General features: G+C 38.5%; 1 protein-coding gene across 1 annotated transcript in view; it reads left to right on the top strand.

Moving 5' to 3' along the window:
- The first annotated feature begins 387 nt into the window (after positions 1-387).
- The window catches only part of SGCD (sarcoglycan delta), a 639,197-nt gene continuing 622,538 nt past the window's right edge, over positions 388-17,046 (top strand). The window contains exon 1 of the mRNA XM_007946410.2: positions 388-576. Within this exon, the coding sequence (XP_007944601.1) occupies positions 388-576 (189 nt within the window). The remainder of the gene's footprint in view (positions 577-17,046) is intronic.

Genomic DNA, 17,046 nt, shown 5'->3' with positions numbered 1-17,046 from the left:
ATTTGGAAAATGGCTTCCTAGGAATCCCTTTCCTCCCATTTGTATGTGTGCATGTGAACATCTCCTAAAGACATTGGAATTCTAAGATTCATTTGGAAAATGGCTTCCTAAGAGTCCCTTTCCTCCCATTTGTATGTGTGGATGTGAATGCATCAATACCTATCATGCGCGATGATGGCTGCATCAAAAGAGAAGACTCAAGCAAGCATCCATAGGAACAACTTTTGTCCAGAGGGAACAGATTTTTAGAATTGTCAGGAGGGTGAAAACATACAGATACAGACAGCAGCCAGCCATATCTCTTCATCAGTTGATTTTTTTCCATTTTTTTTTTCCTTCTCTCAGCAGTTTAATGTGAGTGCTTCTCTCTCGCCTCGTTTATTTCAGATGCCTCAAGAACAGTACACACACCACCGGAGCACCATGCCTAGCTCTGAAGGGGCACAGGTATATAAAGTGGGGATTTACGGCTGGCGTAAGAGATGCCTGTACTTCTTTGTCCTACTCCTGATGATTTTAATACTGGTGAACTTGGCCATGACCATCTGGATTCTCAAAGTCATGAACTTCACAATTGTAAGTGAAACCGCACAGGTTGCTTTAGCTCTTATTGGGGGCTCTGGAGGGATGGGGCAAGAGGAATCTCAAAAAGTGATTGAAGTAGGATTCAACTCAGCATTTTGGTTAAAAAACCTTTCTGTTCTGATTAAATCTGAGCATTTCATTCCATCTAATCTCAATTCTTCAGAGGCTGGTAATCCAATTTAGAGGCAATTCCCTCTTTGGGATCTCTGTTATGTTTTCCCTCCATTTTGTATTCTCTATCTTCCAAGCTGTATTCTGTAACTACAAGCACATTGAGTCAATAATGCAGGAAGAAAATATGGGATCAACTTGAAATATTTTCTTAAATTTTAGTAGTGACTGGGAAAGGTTTTGTGAGGTAGGGCATTGAAACATTTGAGTAAAATGAGATTTGAAAATTAGCTAATAATTTTAACTATTTACACTAGGTAGCCCACTGTAATAGTAAATAGAGAGCTTTCTCAGTTTTCAGGAGAGCAGTTCTCTTTGCTGCTGCATGGTTTAGATTCTACACTGTGTAAGAATTTGTGTTTACACTTCTGTGAAGAATGTCGTCTCGGTGGTGCTTCAGGGCCACTGCACAAACCAGACATTTACTTTTTGAGGTTCAGATGCAAAGTCAATTCTGGCAAAATTACTTCTGGAGTTATTCTGAGGCTATTTTTCCTTGAAGTTCCTGGTCTACACTAGCAATATCAGTAACTGGACTTACAAAGCGAGGGGATGGCAGGCAATATAACCTGCTGCCATGAGAATATGTACCTTTTTTGCTCTGATATCAAAAGTAACTTATTAGGTTGGCAATAAACATATGTCCTGCTTGATACAGCTATGTGACGATAACACTATTAACAGTAAGATTTTCATGTGAAAATCCCAAATATGATGGTGGAGTTTTGCCTTTTCTGAGTTATGAAGTCCTCAACACCTGATGCATAGTCACAGTTCCACACTCTTACTCAGGCAGTTTCTTCTTCTTGGGTTGTTTTTCTCTGGTTGTTCTGCCCAATAACACCCTTCCTTAGTTCTCCTGTAGCTCCATTAATGTATTGATTATTATACTAATCACTCCTGATAATAACTGTGACATGTATTTCCCAGATATACTGAATTTTAAATGGGCAGGGACTGCATCTTTTCTCCATGCCCTTCATTCATTGTTCATGGTAAGTGCCTAGATGTTGGTGGTGCTTGACTTAATTAGAACTCTATAAACCAAGGTCAGAGACATTGCTGCTTTAGAATGGCTGCATTAAAAAGTAAGCATTAGAATGGCTCACATTTTAATAGTTGTAGTTAAAACTGGGAAGGTATCTAATAAAAACTGCATTAACTTTATAGATTTCTGTTTTGAGGGGAAAAAATGTTCAATTCTCCCCAGTTTGGAAGATTATGAAGTTAAATCCCCAAGGGGTTGTGTGGGTCCAAGGTACTGTATTCTAGAATACTGATGGACATTTGCTTCTGTTTTTCAACAGAAGACTCAATAAGTACTTTTTGAATTTGGGCTTACTTGCTTTGTATGCAAGGAAAATTCAGAGAAGAGTTTTAATATGCAGGGGCATGAGATGTGATCAGACTTAGAGTTTGGAGAGCTTTCCTAGGGGGAAGATGCAATAGAATGGAGGAAGCAGAGGTTAAAAGAGTTTTTTTATAGGTTGGAGCTCTAAATCATTCTCTTAGTCCTTTAAATGTTAAGTGCAAGTGACCACAGCTTCCATCTGTTCATGTGCACATTCTGTGATGTTCTTCAAAAAGTTGTAAAGTAGAAAAGCTTCTGTATTTTAATATTAAATAAGGAGAACATTAAAGCTAGTGTTGTAACATGGAAAATAATGATTGAAGTTAAAGTTAAAAGAGGGAATTAAAGGACTTAGCTATTAATAGGATGTAGGAATGAGGGATAGGAAGAAGTTCTGTAAGACTTCAAGCTTATGCCTAGTGAGATAGATGCATGGTGGGGCCCCAAAAGGCAGATAGTATCTATTGCCTTCCCACCAGAACTTGTTTGTTTCCCTAGTCTCCTATTTGGGGCGATTTTTTGTAATTTTGTGACTGTATGTAATCTGGCATGGTTTTAATTTTTCAAATCTGAAAGCTTTTCAGGGATGAGGGGGTGGAGAATATGAACTCAAACTTTGAAAACTGTGATTTTATACACATATGGCTTCTAAAGTGTATTTTGTCTGGCAAGCTTAATAGTAAGAAGTGTATGTGAAAGTATATGTAAATGTATATAGAGTGGCAATTCACTCTGAGTGTATGGGAGCTTGGGGAGTAATATGACATTAAGGTAATAATCTATACAAAATAGGCAATTTCCTGTAGTTAACTAAATTGATTGCCAAAGTTGAAAGTCCTTAAAGCTTTACCAAACCAAGTACTTACTGAGGTGAGAATAATACCATTATTAGCCATAATTGGTGCTTTATAACAGTAATGCATTTGAGCAAATAGAGCTGAAATGTTGGAAAATTGGTCTTGCTCTGAATGTAAAAAGCATATTTTTCTATCAATCATGGTATAAAACATATTCTCTTAGAATTATAATTCTATTGCATAAATAATAATTTATTGACAGCAAAGATCTTGAAAAAGGACAAGGTATTAACAAACCAGTATTGTACTGGAAAACTATGGGATGAAATGACAAAGAAACCTATCATAGAGTCAATTCCAGCTGATAGAAACCCTGTATGGCAGAGAATCACTGCCCTGTACCACATCTTTCTCTCACAAACTGGCAAAGGGGGTTATAGAAATAAGTAAGGTAGAAGTTAATCAGTTTATGCAAGGATTTATAAGCTTTGTCAATAAGAGAGAGTGATTATTTTGTACGTTTGGATTGTTCAGTAATTTGAAGTTTGGGGGAAGCTGACAGTGTATTCAAACCTGCTGTGAAATAATGAACCAAGAGAATGACGTCATCCAAAAAAATTTCTGAGGACTTGGCATTCCAGAATTGTACTTTGTTGTCAGACTTAAATTCTCTACAATCACACAGATAGATGCTGGAAGACCTCTCCAAATATAGCAAACTGGGCAAATCCAACCAAGTTTTCTTTGTAGCAGATGCAAATCAGGAGAAAGATAATATTGTTCTCCTTTTTTAGCAGAATAATCTGACATTCCTCACTAGACAGAGGAGCAAGGTTACACTTTACTCTTCAAATTTACTCTATTGAAGAGGGTGTGGTTTACCTGGGTTTATACTGCAAACATCCATAAATTATCCAATCCTAGATTATCACACAATATGCTATGCTATACAGAGGAAAGGATGTTTATTGTCTATTCTGTGTTAGTCTCCATGCTTGGCACTTAAAATCTATCTCATTTAATTTTTAAAACAACTCTGCAGTAGGCATTGTTGTTGTTGCTGCTGTCAAGTTGATTTCAATTCATAATGACCTATGTGACAGGGTAGAACTGCCTTAAAGGGTTTTCTAGGTTGGAATCTTTCTGGGAGCAGATCACTAAGTCTTTCTTCCACAGAGTGGTGAGGTGGGTTCAAATCACTAACCTTTCAGTTGTCAGCCAACCACTTAACAATTACACCACCAGGCCTCCTTCAATAGACATTATTATCCTTATTTTAGTAAAAGGAAACCCAAGGCTTAGAGAAGTGGAATGACTTGCTCAAAGACACACAGTTAATAAAAGAGCTGATGGTAGACTGAAGAGCACAAACCTTTTCATTACACTGTGTTGTTGTTATGTGCCGTCGAGTCAGACTTGACTCATAGCGACCCCTCCTTGGGTTTCTGAGGCGGTATCACTATGGAAGTAGATTTCCCAACCTTCCTCGGAGGGAAGGAAGATTGAGCAATCTGATTCCGTAATGATAGCTACTTATAACTACAACAAAATGCTGGCTCTTCAGAAAAATCCTGAAGCTGTCAAAGTGGTTCATTATCTTTATTGTCCATCCTTTCTCATCTGCTTACAAATTTTCCACCCCTCTGAGGTACCAGTAGGAGCTCTGGTAGCATAGTGGCTAAAGCACTTGACTGCTAACCAGAAGGCTGGCAGTTCAAACCCACCAGCCACTCCTCGGAAGGAAGGTTGGGCAATCCTACTTCCGTAGTGATACTGCCTCGGAAACCCAAGAAGGGGTCGCTATGAGTTGGGGCTGACTCGACGGCACATAACAACAACAACAACAACGAGGTACCAGTAATTTGATGTACTTAGAGTAACAGCCTGGTAGTTCTGAATGTTCTGGATTTACATTGTACTTGATGACCCTCTCCCTCCCCTACCTCAACTTTCTCTTTCATCTTTTTGTTGTTGTTAATATAATCATTTAATGTAAATGTGATAATAAAATATGCCATAGTTTGTCAAAGGGTAATTCATATAAAGCATTTCTAGCAGGACCTGGAACCTAGGAAGCACTGAATGCTGGCAACAGAAAGTCATGGAAAGGCTTACACAACAGTATAATGTTGAAGAGTTTGGGCTCTGGAGACAGATGATCTGGGTTCTGCCCTTACTGTGTGACCTTTGGCAAGTTTAGAACATCTCTGTGTTGCAATTTGCTGATAAGATTTTTGTGAAACTTAAAGGAGGTAATGATGATTTGCAAAATAAATCTGCTGGAAAGACCTCTTTAAAGTATTAAAAAAAAAAAAAAAAAAAGTACCTTGAGGACTAAGGTGTGCCTTACTCAAGCCATGGTATTTCTAATCTCCTTATATGCATGTGAAAGCTGGACAATGAATAAGGAACACTGTAGAAGAATTGATGCTTTTGAATTATGGTGCTGGTGACAAATATTGAATATTCCATGAACTGTCAGGTGAACAAACAAATCTGTCTTGGAAGAAATACAGCCAGAATGTTCCTTAGAAGCAAGGATGGTGAAACTTTGTCTCACATATTTGGGATATTTTATCAGGAGGGAATAATTTCTGGAGAAAGACATTATGCTTGATAAAGTTAAGGGTCAGTGAAAAATAGGAAGACCCTCAATGAGACAGATTGACACAGTGACTACAACAATGGGCGTGCACATAGCAACAATTGTAAGGATGGCATAGGTCTGGGCAGAGTTTCATTCCCTTTTACCTGGGGTCACTATGCATTGGATCCAAGTCTGTGGCACCTAACAACAACAATGATCATAAAGAGCAATGAATGGGTGTAACAGTGGTTACATAGAGAAAGTGCTTTATATATGAGGTTGCAGTTGTAATTGACATTTATTACAGGTTTATTTTGTGTCAAGCATTATGCTGTTGTAATTTGCATGTATTATCTAACTTAATCCTTTTGAGGCTTGGTAGTATTAGGATCATGGGAAAGGGTGCATGGGGTCACCATGAGTCAAGCGTTGACCCAACTGCCTCTAACATTAGAATACCAATTTTACATGTGAGAGGAGAGGCTCAATAACTTGATTTGTGGTCACACAACTATAAAATGGCAGAGCATAGATTTGAACCCATGATCTTTAGAACCAGGTCTCTTAGCCAGTTTGATACATTGTGGGGCAGTGCAAAAGACCTGACTTGGGTGCCAAAGGACTAGGTATTAAGCCCTCGGTGGCCTTGAACTATATCATCTTTGTTCACTGAGACTCAGGATAGAAATGACTGGGTTGTACTAGATGTCCGCTAAGGCATCTTCCTGCTTGAACACTATGATTTTGTGTCTTTCAGTCTCTCCTTTGGTTTTGTGAAATCTCACCCTATTGGAAGGATGCTACTTCTGCCAGCATCTTTCAACAACCAATCCAAATAACGTGGCCTCAAAGACCTTTCAAAATACTGTGGGTATTGATCTTCTACACTACCATTTAGCACAAGTGGTTATTAAGTGGCAAAACTTAAGAGGCATGGGGGTTATTTATAGATGGCGTGATCTCTTAGCCTACTGCATGTGAAATCATTCATTGTTGGATGAAGTAGAAACCTTGAGTCACCACATCAAATATCCTCATTTTATTGACGATGATACTAAAGTGGATACCAAGGTTTTCTGAATGAGCTTTATTACTCCAACCACCCGGGAACTTCTCAAGAGCAGGGTTTATATTCTATTCATCTTTGTGGCACCAGCCCAGTGCCTGACATATAAGAGGAATTCAATATGCCCTTTTGCAGTCCACACAAATGAGAAAATGGATGTCAAGTAATTGATCAGTGCCAAGCACATGGCTGGCCCTCAATAAATTACATCCATTTATAACTGTGGTAAATAGATTTCCTAACTTCAAGTTTAATGCTTTTTCCACTTGTTATCCTTGTTAGCTGCTGTTGAATTGTCTCAACTCATCATGACACTCATTCATGGTGACCCATGTACAATAGTGTAAAATGCTGTCCAGACCTGTGCCATCTCCATAATCAATTATAGATCAAACCTTTGTGATCCATAGAATTTTCATCAGCTGATTTTCAAAGTGGAGACCAGTGCTGTTTTTCTATTGTGCCTTAGTCTGGAGTCGTTGTTGTTGTTATGTGCCATTGAGTCAGACCCGACTCATAGAGACCCCTCCTTGGGTTTCCAAGGTGATATCACTATGGAAGTAGATTGCCCAACCTTCTTCCAAGGAGTGACTGGTGGGTTTGAACCTCCATCTTTCTGGTTAGCAGTCAAGTGCCTTAGACACTACACTACCAGAGCTCCTCTTAGTCTGGAAGTACCATTGAAACCTGTTCAGCATCATAGCAACAAACAAGATTCCATTGATAGACAGATGGTGGCTATACATGTGTAGTGCACTGGCAAGGAGTGAAACTGAGGTCTTGAATGGAAGGCCATAATTCTACTGCTGAACTGCCAATTCCCCCTTCTACTAGTTGTTGTTGTGGTTGTTAGGTGCTGTCAAGTTGGCTCCAACTCATAGCAACCCTATGAACAGCAGAACAAAACACTTCCTGGCCCTGCACCAGCCTCACAATCCTTGCTATACTTGAGTCCATCGTTGCTGTCACTATGTCAATACATGTTGTTGAGGGTCTTCCCCTTTTTGGCTGACCCTCCACTCCACCAGCCATGATATCCTTCCCTAGGGAATGGTCCTTTCTGACAACATGATCAGAGTAGGTCAGACAAAGTCTGGCCATTCTTGCTTCCAAGGAGCATTCCAGCTGCACTTCTTTCAGGACAGATTTGCTTGTTCTTCTGGCTGCTAACCAGAAGGCTGGCAGTTCAAATCCACTAGCCACTCCTCAAAAGGAAGGTTGGCCAATCTACTTCTGTACTGATACCACCTTTGAAACCCAAGGAGGGGTCGTTATGAGTCGGATCTGACTTGATGGCAGTAGTTTTTATGGGGGCAGTCCATGATTTTTCCAGTATGCTTCACCATTACCATAATTCAAAGGCATCAACTCTTTAGTCTTCCTTATCCATTGTCCAACTTTCATATGTATATGAGGCTATTGAAAATACCATGACTTGGTTAGGTGTTCTTTAGTTTTCAAAGTGATATCTTTGCTCTTCAGCATTTTAAAGAGGTCTTTTGCAGCAAATTTTTCCAGTGCAATACAACATCTGATTTCTTTTTTGTAAAATTTTTATTGTGATTTGGGTAAAAGTTACAGAGCAAATTCATTTTCCATACAGCAGTTCATACACATTTTGTCTCATGACATTGACTGCAATTTCCCACAATGTAACAGCTCTCTTTCTACTTCCTCCATATGGTTACATCTTCCCTGTGTCCTTTCCTCCCATGCACTCCTGCCCCCCCCTCCAGCAATCTCCCTGTGCATACACTGCCTTTCTGTTCTTCCATGATTGATATCTCCAAGGAGTGTATCTACCTGATGTAAATGTTCAGCCCTTATGCTGATCACTTTTTTATTTGGCTGGAAGCCACAGGAGTGAGTTCAATTCCAGACCTGAAGGGCTGCTAGAGGCCGTAGTCTCAGGGGTTTTACCAGGCTCTATCAGACCAGCAAACCTAGTCGTTTTTTTTGTTTTATTTTTTTTAATAATTTTGAATTTTGTTGCAGATTCCTATCCAGGATCTCCTACATAGAACCCCCTCCAAGTGATTGACAGTGGTAGCTGGGCATCATCTAGTTCTTCTGGTCTCACAGTCATATAGGCTGAGGATCACATGGTGTACCAGTTGTTTGGACTAATTATTTCTATGTGTTTTTGGTTTTCTTCATTCTTCTTTGCTCTGGATGAAAGAAACCCATTGTGCTGCAACCATTTTTTAATTATCTTCAGCAAAATGTTGCTTGCATGTGGTATCAATTCTACTCATTAAGATTTCAAAATCCAAACCATTGTTATTTATGATTAAGTGAGAAATGAATTGTCATTTATTTAATAAACATTTATATAGCACTCACTTTATATCTCATATACTTCCTAAAACCATGTGAGCAACAGGGACACAAATAGGTACTTGTACACTAGTATTATTCACAATACCCAAAAGTTAAAAAACAATTCAATGTTCATCAGCAGATGAGTAGCTAAACAAAATGTGGTATATCCAACAATGAAATTCAGCCAACAAAAGGAATGATGTTCTAATACATACAATACATATGAACCTTGAAAACTTTGCCCCAGAAATAAGCCAGACACAAAAGGACAAATATTTTATGCTCCCACTTATGTATTTAGAGTAGACAAATGCATAGGGACAGAGAGTAGATTGGAAGCTACCAAGGGCAGGGGGAATTGGGAGTTACTGTTGAATGGGTACTTAGTTTCTGTTTAAGGTGATGGAAAGGTTTTAGAAATAGAGAGTGGTGATTGTTGTAGAACATGGTAAATGTAATTAGTGTCCCCAAAAGGTAAGTGTGAAAATGGTTTAAGTGGAAAATTTCATGTTGTATGTGTTTTACTGCAAATAAAAAATGTATATGAGAAGATCATTCTGTTTCCCTTTATAAGTCAAATATCAACTTGAACACATATATTGTTTAGCAGTGTTCTCTAATATCATTACCTTCCAGAAGAGCTGAATATGCATAATAAAGAATATACTAATCACTTAAATAAAAAGAGATGTGAAGTTAAAATATATACATGAGAATTCACTGCTGTCAAGTTGATCCTGACTCATAGCGACCCCTCCCTGGATTTCTGAGGAGGTATCTCTACAGAAGTAGATGGCCCTTTCTTCCTTCTGGGAAGTGGCTGGTGGGTTTGAACTGCCAGCCTTCTGGTTAGCAGTTAAAATACTTAGGCACTGTGCCACCTGAGCTCCCATATATATATATATATATATGAGGTAGGCACTATTAGTAGCTCTGTTTTATAGTTAAAGAAACAGGCTCAGAGAAGTAAAGACAGTTGCCCAAGGTCATGCAGTTGGAGAGCAGTGAAGCACGATTGGGTCACAGTGGATCTGGCTCAGGAGCCTGTGTTCTTCATCAGAACACTATGCTGTCTGTTTTCCAAGTGCTATTTTTCATGAAGACAAATTGAGTTTGTTCAGTGTGATGTCTAAAACATGATTTATTTACCCTAAAGTAAGATAAAGATCCACTGAGGATCAGAGGAAGGCATTCTAATACTTGTAAAGTGGACACATTGTAAAACAGTACAAGTCAGAGAGAATGGCCAGAATGTTCCATAACTCAGGATGCTGGCTCATCCTCTATTTGAACAAGACCCAAGGAACTAACGCAAGTACAGGGGAGTAAGGAAAAGGGAAGTGACAATATCCAGGCATTTGGAAAATGGGAGGGATTACAAGGGAATCCAAGAACATGAAAGGGAATGTGGACAGACCTCACAGTAACAAGACCTAAAATGTTGTCAAAAAACAAGGTTGTGTTACGGATGCTCTCCATATTGCTTTCTAGGACCACAGGGCATCAGCATTGCCCTGGAAGCCTTACTTCAATTTGCATTCAAATTGAAGCCAGTTTCCCTCCACTCTTTCTGTGCTACTGATTAACTCCCCCCATTTATCCATGTTTTCTTCTGCTTTGCACCTTCAGTCTGCAGCTAGCTTTGACTCTCTCTTTATAGTGTCCTTTCCCTTTCAGCTCCCACCACTGCCTGCCCCAGTCTCTTGGTATTGTTGTTGTAGTTGCCATTGAGTAGGCTCACACATGGTGGCCTTATGTATAACAGAACAAAAGTGTTCAGTCCTGAGCTATCTTTATGATTATTGGTATGTCTGAGCCCATTGTTGCAGCTATTGTGTTAATTCATCTCATTGAGGGTTTCTCTCATCTTCTTTGACCATCTGCTTGGTATTACCTACATCAAATTACAGAGAAGCAATTGCATTAGTCCACATAGTTTTGTACATCAGATTGCTTGTACCACCCATAACCTGAGTCTAAAGCCACATCAGCTGTAGCCTGGGAGGGCAAAGTCACATGAGATTCAGAATCCTGCTACTAGAGCAGCCAGTTCTGTGATCCCATTGTAGAGGTCAAAATTCACTTGAAAATCCTGTTGACCAGACCCATACATTTGATCTTCTATAAATATTAATGTTCATAAGCATCTCTCTTACCTCTTATTTATTCTTTGTAAGTCTCCCAGATTAAGTTGAGTACTCCTTTCTTTGCAATCTCCTGTACTTGGTGTCAAGAAGTTGGGGGACAAGCAGCACCGCATTTATTTATTATCCTGTCTCTCCTACTAGACTGTGAGCTCTGGAAGACAGAAAACTTAAAGGATTCATCTTTGTATCCACAGCTTTACACACCCTTCCTAGCACATCATAGACACTTAGAATGTGTTTATTGACTATGAATGGGGGAAAAATTATGAATAAGCAGTCACTTTAAATTAATATGAATACAGATGGGTTAATAGAGCTTTATATGGTTTTTAAAATGAAGTATTAGTTTATTTATTAAGGGAGACAGATCATAAATGAGATGAGTGCTTAAATTTTATTATGCAAAGGTATTTTTAAGACAGACACTCCCTCTTGTGTATCAACTTCCTGCTACATTTTAATTACATGAGAAGAGAAGGGTAATAATGGAGTGTGAAACAGATTAGAAGCAGAGACCTCATCCTAGTTAATACACAGATTTGTTCAGCAAATGAGAGAAAATGATACTATTGGCTTTAGTGGTACTTTTCATTTAACACTGTTAATGAATATATTGTGTGTGTGGGTAGCATCTGTTTAGTGCTAATGCCAGCTTCACTTGAGGACTTGGATTTGGAAAGACTTTCTATATTGAAAACATCATGTTTCCCTCTTTCAGTGATTTGACTCTTGTGGCCATTTTAATCCATTAGCTCAAATTCATCAATCTGAAAAATTGCCAAAGTATTATTTTTTTCAGGCAGCATGGAAACTGTAATGCTGGAGGGGCAAGGAATGACAAAAAATCATTGTGTTCAATTGATCAGTCCTAGGATATCGCTCTATAATGTCTCATTTGGTTTGAAGCTTACTGTGTTTCATATCTCTGTAAGAATGTAAGTCATTAAGGATGCTTTTGGTCTGTGTAATGGTTACAAAATAACACAAGTCAAGCTTGCTATAAGTTTATACAATGTATTGGGCATATTTGCGTCAATCCAATCCATATTTTTTTAAGAATACTAAGTACAGTTCATTGCTCTTTGTGTGAACAATAAGGCATATAATAAAAATAAGCCTTTATTTTAATAGCTCATAATTTAGTTGGGGAAAATAAACAGCAAATGGGTTATTTTAATACATCCCTAAAATGACAAGAATTTTAAGGAAGTCTGGAAGAAGAAATCAGCTTCAGCTAGAAGGCAGTAGAAGGCTTCTTGAATCTTGATAAACGGATGAGGCCTTTCTGAGAGGCATTTAAAGCAAGAAGAGAAAACATGATTGAAGACTGGATGCTGTTGAGTTCAGACCTGATTGGCAACTCTCAGACGCTGTAGTTCCAGGATTGAGAATATGGGCCACTGCAGCAGAAGGGAAGGACTGGGTAAAGGATGTGGGGTTGGGAGGAGCTGCAACTAATAATGTTGAATAGCATTCAAGTTAAAGATATTCTTGAGGGGTCGATCTTGGAAACTTGAATTTCAGTTATAAACAAATTACTAGGTAACTTTATCCTCTGATTTGGTTAATATGTAGGCCCTTTTGCCATTTATTAGACTTTCACACATCCAAAATTCATTTTATTATGGCTTTAAAATTGATAAAACAACAAAAAAGTCAAGAAAATATCCCTGGAAATATTTCATCTATACATCCCACATAGCTGCTCACACATGGGATGTTTAGTTCTTTGTGTTTATTTGACTGTGAACTCAAGTCTGAATCACTGTCAGAAATCTGAAGTTGTGACCACATCTCAAGGCTCTCTTCACTTTCACTGAAGCAGTAAGTAATTGTAGGAGAGAAATTCCAAATCCCAAGGGGCATGTTACCATGAAGAGATTGAGGGTCAGTCCTTCCACAGCAGATGGCGAGGAGGAGACTTAGATTATTCAAACTGTAGAAAGAAATAGTAAGTTTGAAGGGGTTTCAGAACAATTGGAATACCTGAAAGGCATGAGTTAGAACTTTTGGGTTTGGAGTTGTTCTATGACTATTCAGACTAGAACTACACTGTGCAATCTGTTGTTGTTGTTGTTATGTGCCCTCGAGTCTGACCTAACTCATAGGGACTCCTACTTGGGTTTCCAAGGCGACATCACTACGGAAGTAGATTGCCCAACCTTCCTTCTGAGGAGTGGCTGGTGGGTTTGAACTGCCAGCCTTCTGGTTAGCAGTCAAGTGCCTTAGGCACTATTGAAATTTCTTTGTCTGGTTGATCACAGGACAAATGTTCAATGGCCACTTTTGGCTAGTGGCTACCATCTTGGACAGTGCAAAGATGGAACATTCCTATCATTACAGAAGGTTCTATGTCACAGCTTTGTTCTAGAATACACTACCCCATCTCTAAGATAGGTTTGGAGGATATGCCAAGCAGCCAGATAAGATACTTGATTGAAGAAATCTTCCTTTACTCACCACAGAAAAGTGTTTGTTTTTATATTTCTTTATCCTGGACATATTTTAAGACCTAGATATATGGGATTAGACTAGGAAAACAAACCAACAACAACAGAAGAAGGAGAAGAAAAGATGGGTTTCATTCAGCAGAAAGAGAAGAGAATATCTCATAATCTGATGAACACATGACCCAAAATAACTATGTTTGTAGAAGCTCAGTGCCTTTTCCATGCTCCCTTTTGCACCTTTCAGTATTCCTAATTGGGAAGGTAGTGAGACTGTGAGAAATTTTCTTTCTTGCCTATGAGGTCCAAGATGGATCTTCGTTGAGTGAAGAGCTATATTGACAGGGAAGGGTCAGGAAGTCTTTTGGGGCCTTATTCTCTAAATCTGTGAAAAATACAGGGTTTAGACCAGCTGATATTTAAGGTTCTCTACAGCTTGAATTAGGAGCTCTGGTAGCATAGTGGCTAAGGCACTTGACTGCTAAACCAGAAGGCTGGCGGTTCAAACCCACCAGCCACCCCTTGGAAGGAAGATGGGACAATCTACTTCCATAGTGATACTACCTCGGAAACCCAAGGAGGGGTCGCTATTAGTCGGGTCTAACTCGACGGCACATAACAACAACAACAACAACAACAACAACAACACAGCTTGAATAGTTCCTATGTCTAATTATGATATCCTCCCATATTCCTTGACTCAGGATAAGAGACAGGGAATCATTCTTTTCCTCTAAAAGTGTGTACATACGTTTGAGTGTGTTTGTTATTATGTGTATTTGTTTACACTATATTTTGTAAGACTAAGATCTAAAATACTAAATGCTATGTACTTTTTGTACATGTATTTTTATTTTTAACCTTAACTCTTTCAATTATTTAAGGAATAGTTTTTGCAGTTTTCTATATTTCATAACAAACCACCTCAAAACTCAGTGGCTTAGCACAACAGCAGTCATTTATTTTACTTATGAGTCTTCAGTTCAGGCAGAGAGCTCAACAGGATAAAGAACTTAGTGGGAATGGTTTGTCTCTGCTCTCTAAAGTATGGTATCTGAGCTGAGGAGACCCCAAGGTTGAGAGTGACTCAACAACTGTGGCTGGAATTATGTAGAAGCATCTTTACTCACATATTTGGCAATTGATGCTAGCCAGGTGCTGAAACCTCAGTTGGCTGAAACACCTACACCTTACCCCTTTGTTTTATCTTTCCATGTAGGCTAAAAAGGGCTTCCTCACAGCATTGTACCGGGGTTCTATAGTGAGTCTTCCACATCAACAAGGTAGAAATGGATGACATTTTTATGAATCAGACTCAGAATTTGGGTCATATCACTTATAATATACTCTATTTGTGAAGGCAGATACAAAGCCCTGCCTAGATTCAAGGAACGATGCCTAAAATTTACCTTTTCATGGGGGAGTGACAAGATTCTAGAAGTGCCTGTGGATGGTAGATTGAAAAGGGTTAAATTAAAAAAAAAAAATGTTGCCACTGAGTAGAGTCAATTCAGACTCATGCAGACTCATGACATCTCTGTGTGCCTCAGAGTAGAACCATATTTCATAGAGCTGTAACCATTGCAGGGCTTTCTTTCCAGCTGCCTCTGGGTGGATTTGAACTTCCAGCCTTTCAGTTAATAGTCAAGTGCTTAATTTTTTGTACCACCCAGGGATTCCCTAGTGGGTTGAATGGTGCTCTCTGCCCCCCTCAAGAGATATGTCTATGCCTAATCCCTGGAATTTGTGAATATTACCCCTTTTAATATGGTGGAAAGTGTCCTTATAAGTGTGAGTCAGAGATTTGACACAGGTAGACAGAGATTGGAATGATGTACCCACAAATCAAGGAATGCTGATAGATATCAGGGGATGGAAAAAGCAAGGAACTCCTCTCTGAGAGAAGAAATTTCTGTTGTTTTAAAGCTACCAAATTTGTGTAATTTGTTACAACAGTCACAGGAAAATAATAGAGATATTTTTATAGCTGTCTTTGGAAACACAGTTTGCCACGATAATGACATCAACAGTAACTGGTGCATGCAAACACTACCACACAAGCATTGATTATGCAATCATTAGTCATGCACCGCCATTATTCTTCAAGCAGGATGCATGTGGTTTCTCTTTTACCCCTTACAACAACCTAGGGGTTGGGTAGTATTATTTCCATTTATATATGCAGAAACTGAAGTACAGAGAGGTTTATTAACCTGCCCAACTTCCTCAATTAGTAAATAGCAGTGATCATTATGTCAAACTTCAAAGGCTTTTAACCAATTCCATGTATGTTTACTGTGAAAAAAAAGAAAGTGTGGTTCCTTGTTATGTGTCAAGATCAAAGATCTCTTTATTTGTGTAACTCTTAGTGACAGTGATGGTCAGTGTATGTCTGGGACTAATGAAGACTGGGCCTTTTGAGGTGAATTCAGTACTAGTTTGGCCATTGGCTTCTCATGCACCTTTTTCCTGCACAAATATTTTAAGGTGTCATACTAAATGTATAACTGGTCTCTGTGTTGTAAAGGGTCATGGTTGGATTGCTTTTCTTTCTTTTTAAAAAAGAAAAAAATTATTGTGGCAGAATATGCAAAACATTGCAATTTTTCATTTTAACCATTTTTACTGTATAATTCAGTGGTATTTATTATACTCACAGTGTTGTTCAACCATCATGACTACCTATTTGAAAGACTTTTTCATCACCCCAAACAGAAACTCTGTACTGACTAAGCAATCAACCCCTATTTCTCCCATGCTAACCTCTACTTTCCATGTCTATGAATTTTTCCCTTCTAAATATTTCATATAAGTGGGATCATATATTAGTCTCTTTGGCTCTGACTAATTTCACTTAATGTAAAACCTTAATGTTTTCAAGATTCATTTGGTTGCTTTTTGAGTTACTTTCCTGCCTTCACTAAGACACATGTAAATAAGTTAACTTCTTGTTGCTTTGATAAATAAGGAGTTAAAGGATAGGAAAAGATTTCCTAGAGAGAGAGGGTAAATTCCCAGTTTCTCAGAGAAACTTTATATATAGAACATAAATAAAAATAAATTATATATTCATTTTGGTCAGCTTTTAATTATGAACCAACTTTGTTAACTGGAGAACATCTTAGCATCTCGTAGTACTGGTTTTGCTAATAGTAGATGCTCTGTAAGTATGTATTGCCAAGTGTCCATAGAGTGGAACTTGGGTAATTTCAAGGCTTTTTTCAATGGAAGTAAAACAATGGCACATTAATACACACTTTTTGGTGGCACAGTGGTTAAGTACTCAGCTGCTAACCAAAAGGTTGGAGATTCAAACTCACTGTTGGGAGAAAAATGTGGCAGTCTGCTTCCATGAAGATTTACAGCTGTGGAAACCCTATGGGAATATTTTACTCTATCCTGTAAGTTGCAATGAATCTGAATCAACTACATGGCAACAGGTTTTTTTTTTTTTTTTTTTTTTTTGTGCTATTACTACTGAGCAGAGTAGTTCCAAGAAACTACAAAGTCTAATATATTTACAAAACATGTTGGTGGCGGTGGTGGTGGCTTCTGCTTCTTCTGCTTCTGCTT

This window comes from Orycteropus afer, unplaced genomic scaffold, assembly GCF_000298275.1.
Source record: "Orycteropus afer afer isolate SDZICR_OR568_19922 unplaced genomic scaffold, OryAfe1.0 scaffold00160, whole genome shotgun sequence".
Classification (NCBI taxonomy): Eukaryota; Metazoa; Chordata; class Mammalia; order Tubulidentata; family Orycteropodidae; genus Orycteropus; species Orycteropus afer.
The sequence above is the reverse complement of the archived record's forward strand: the minus strand, read 5'-3'. Positions and strand labels throughout refer to the sequence as shown.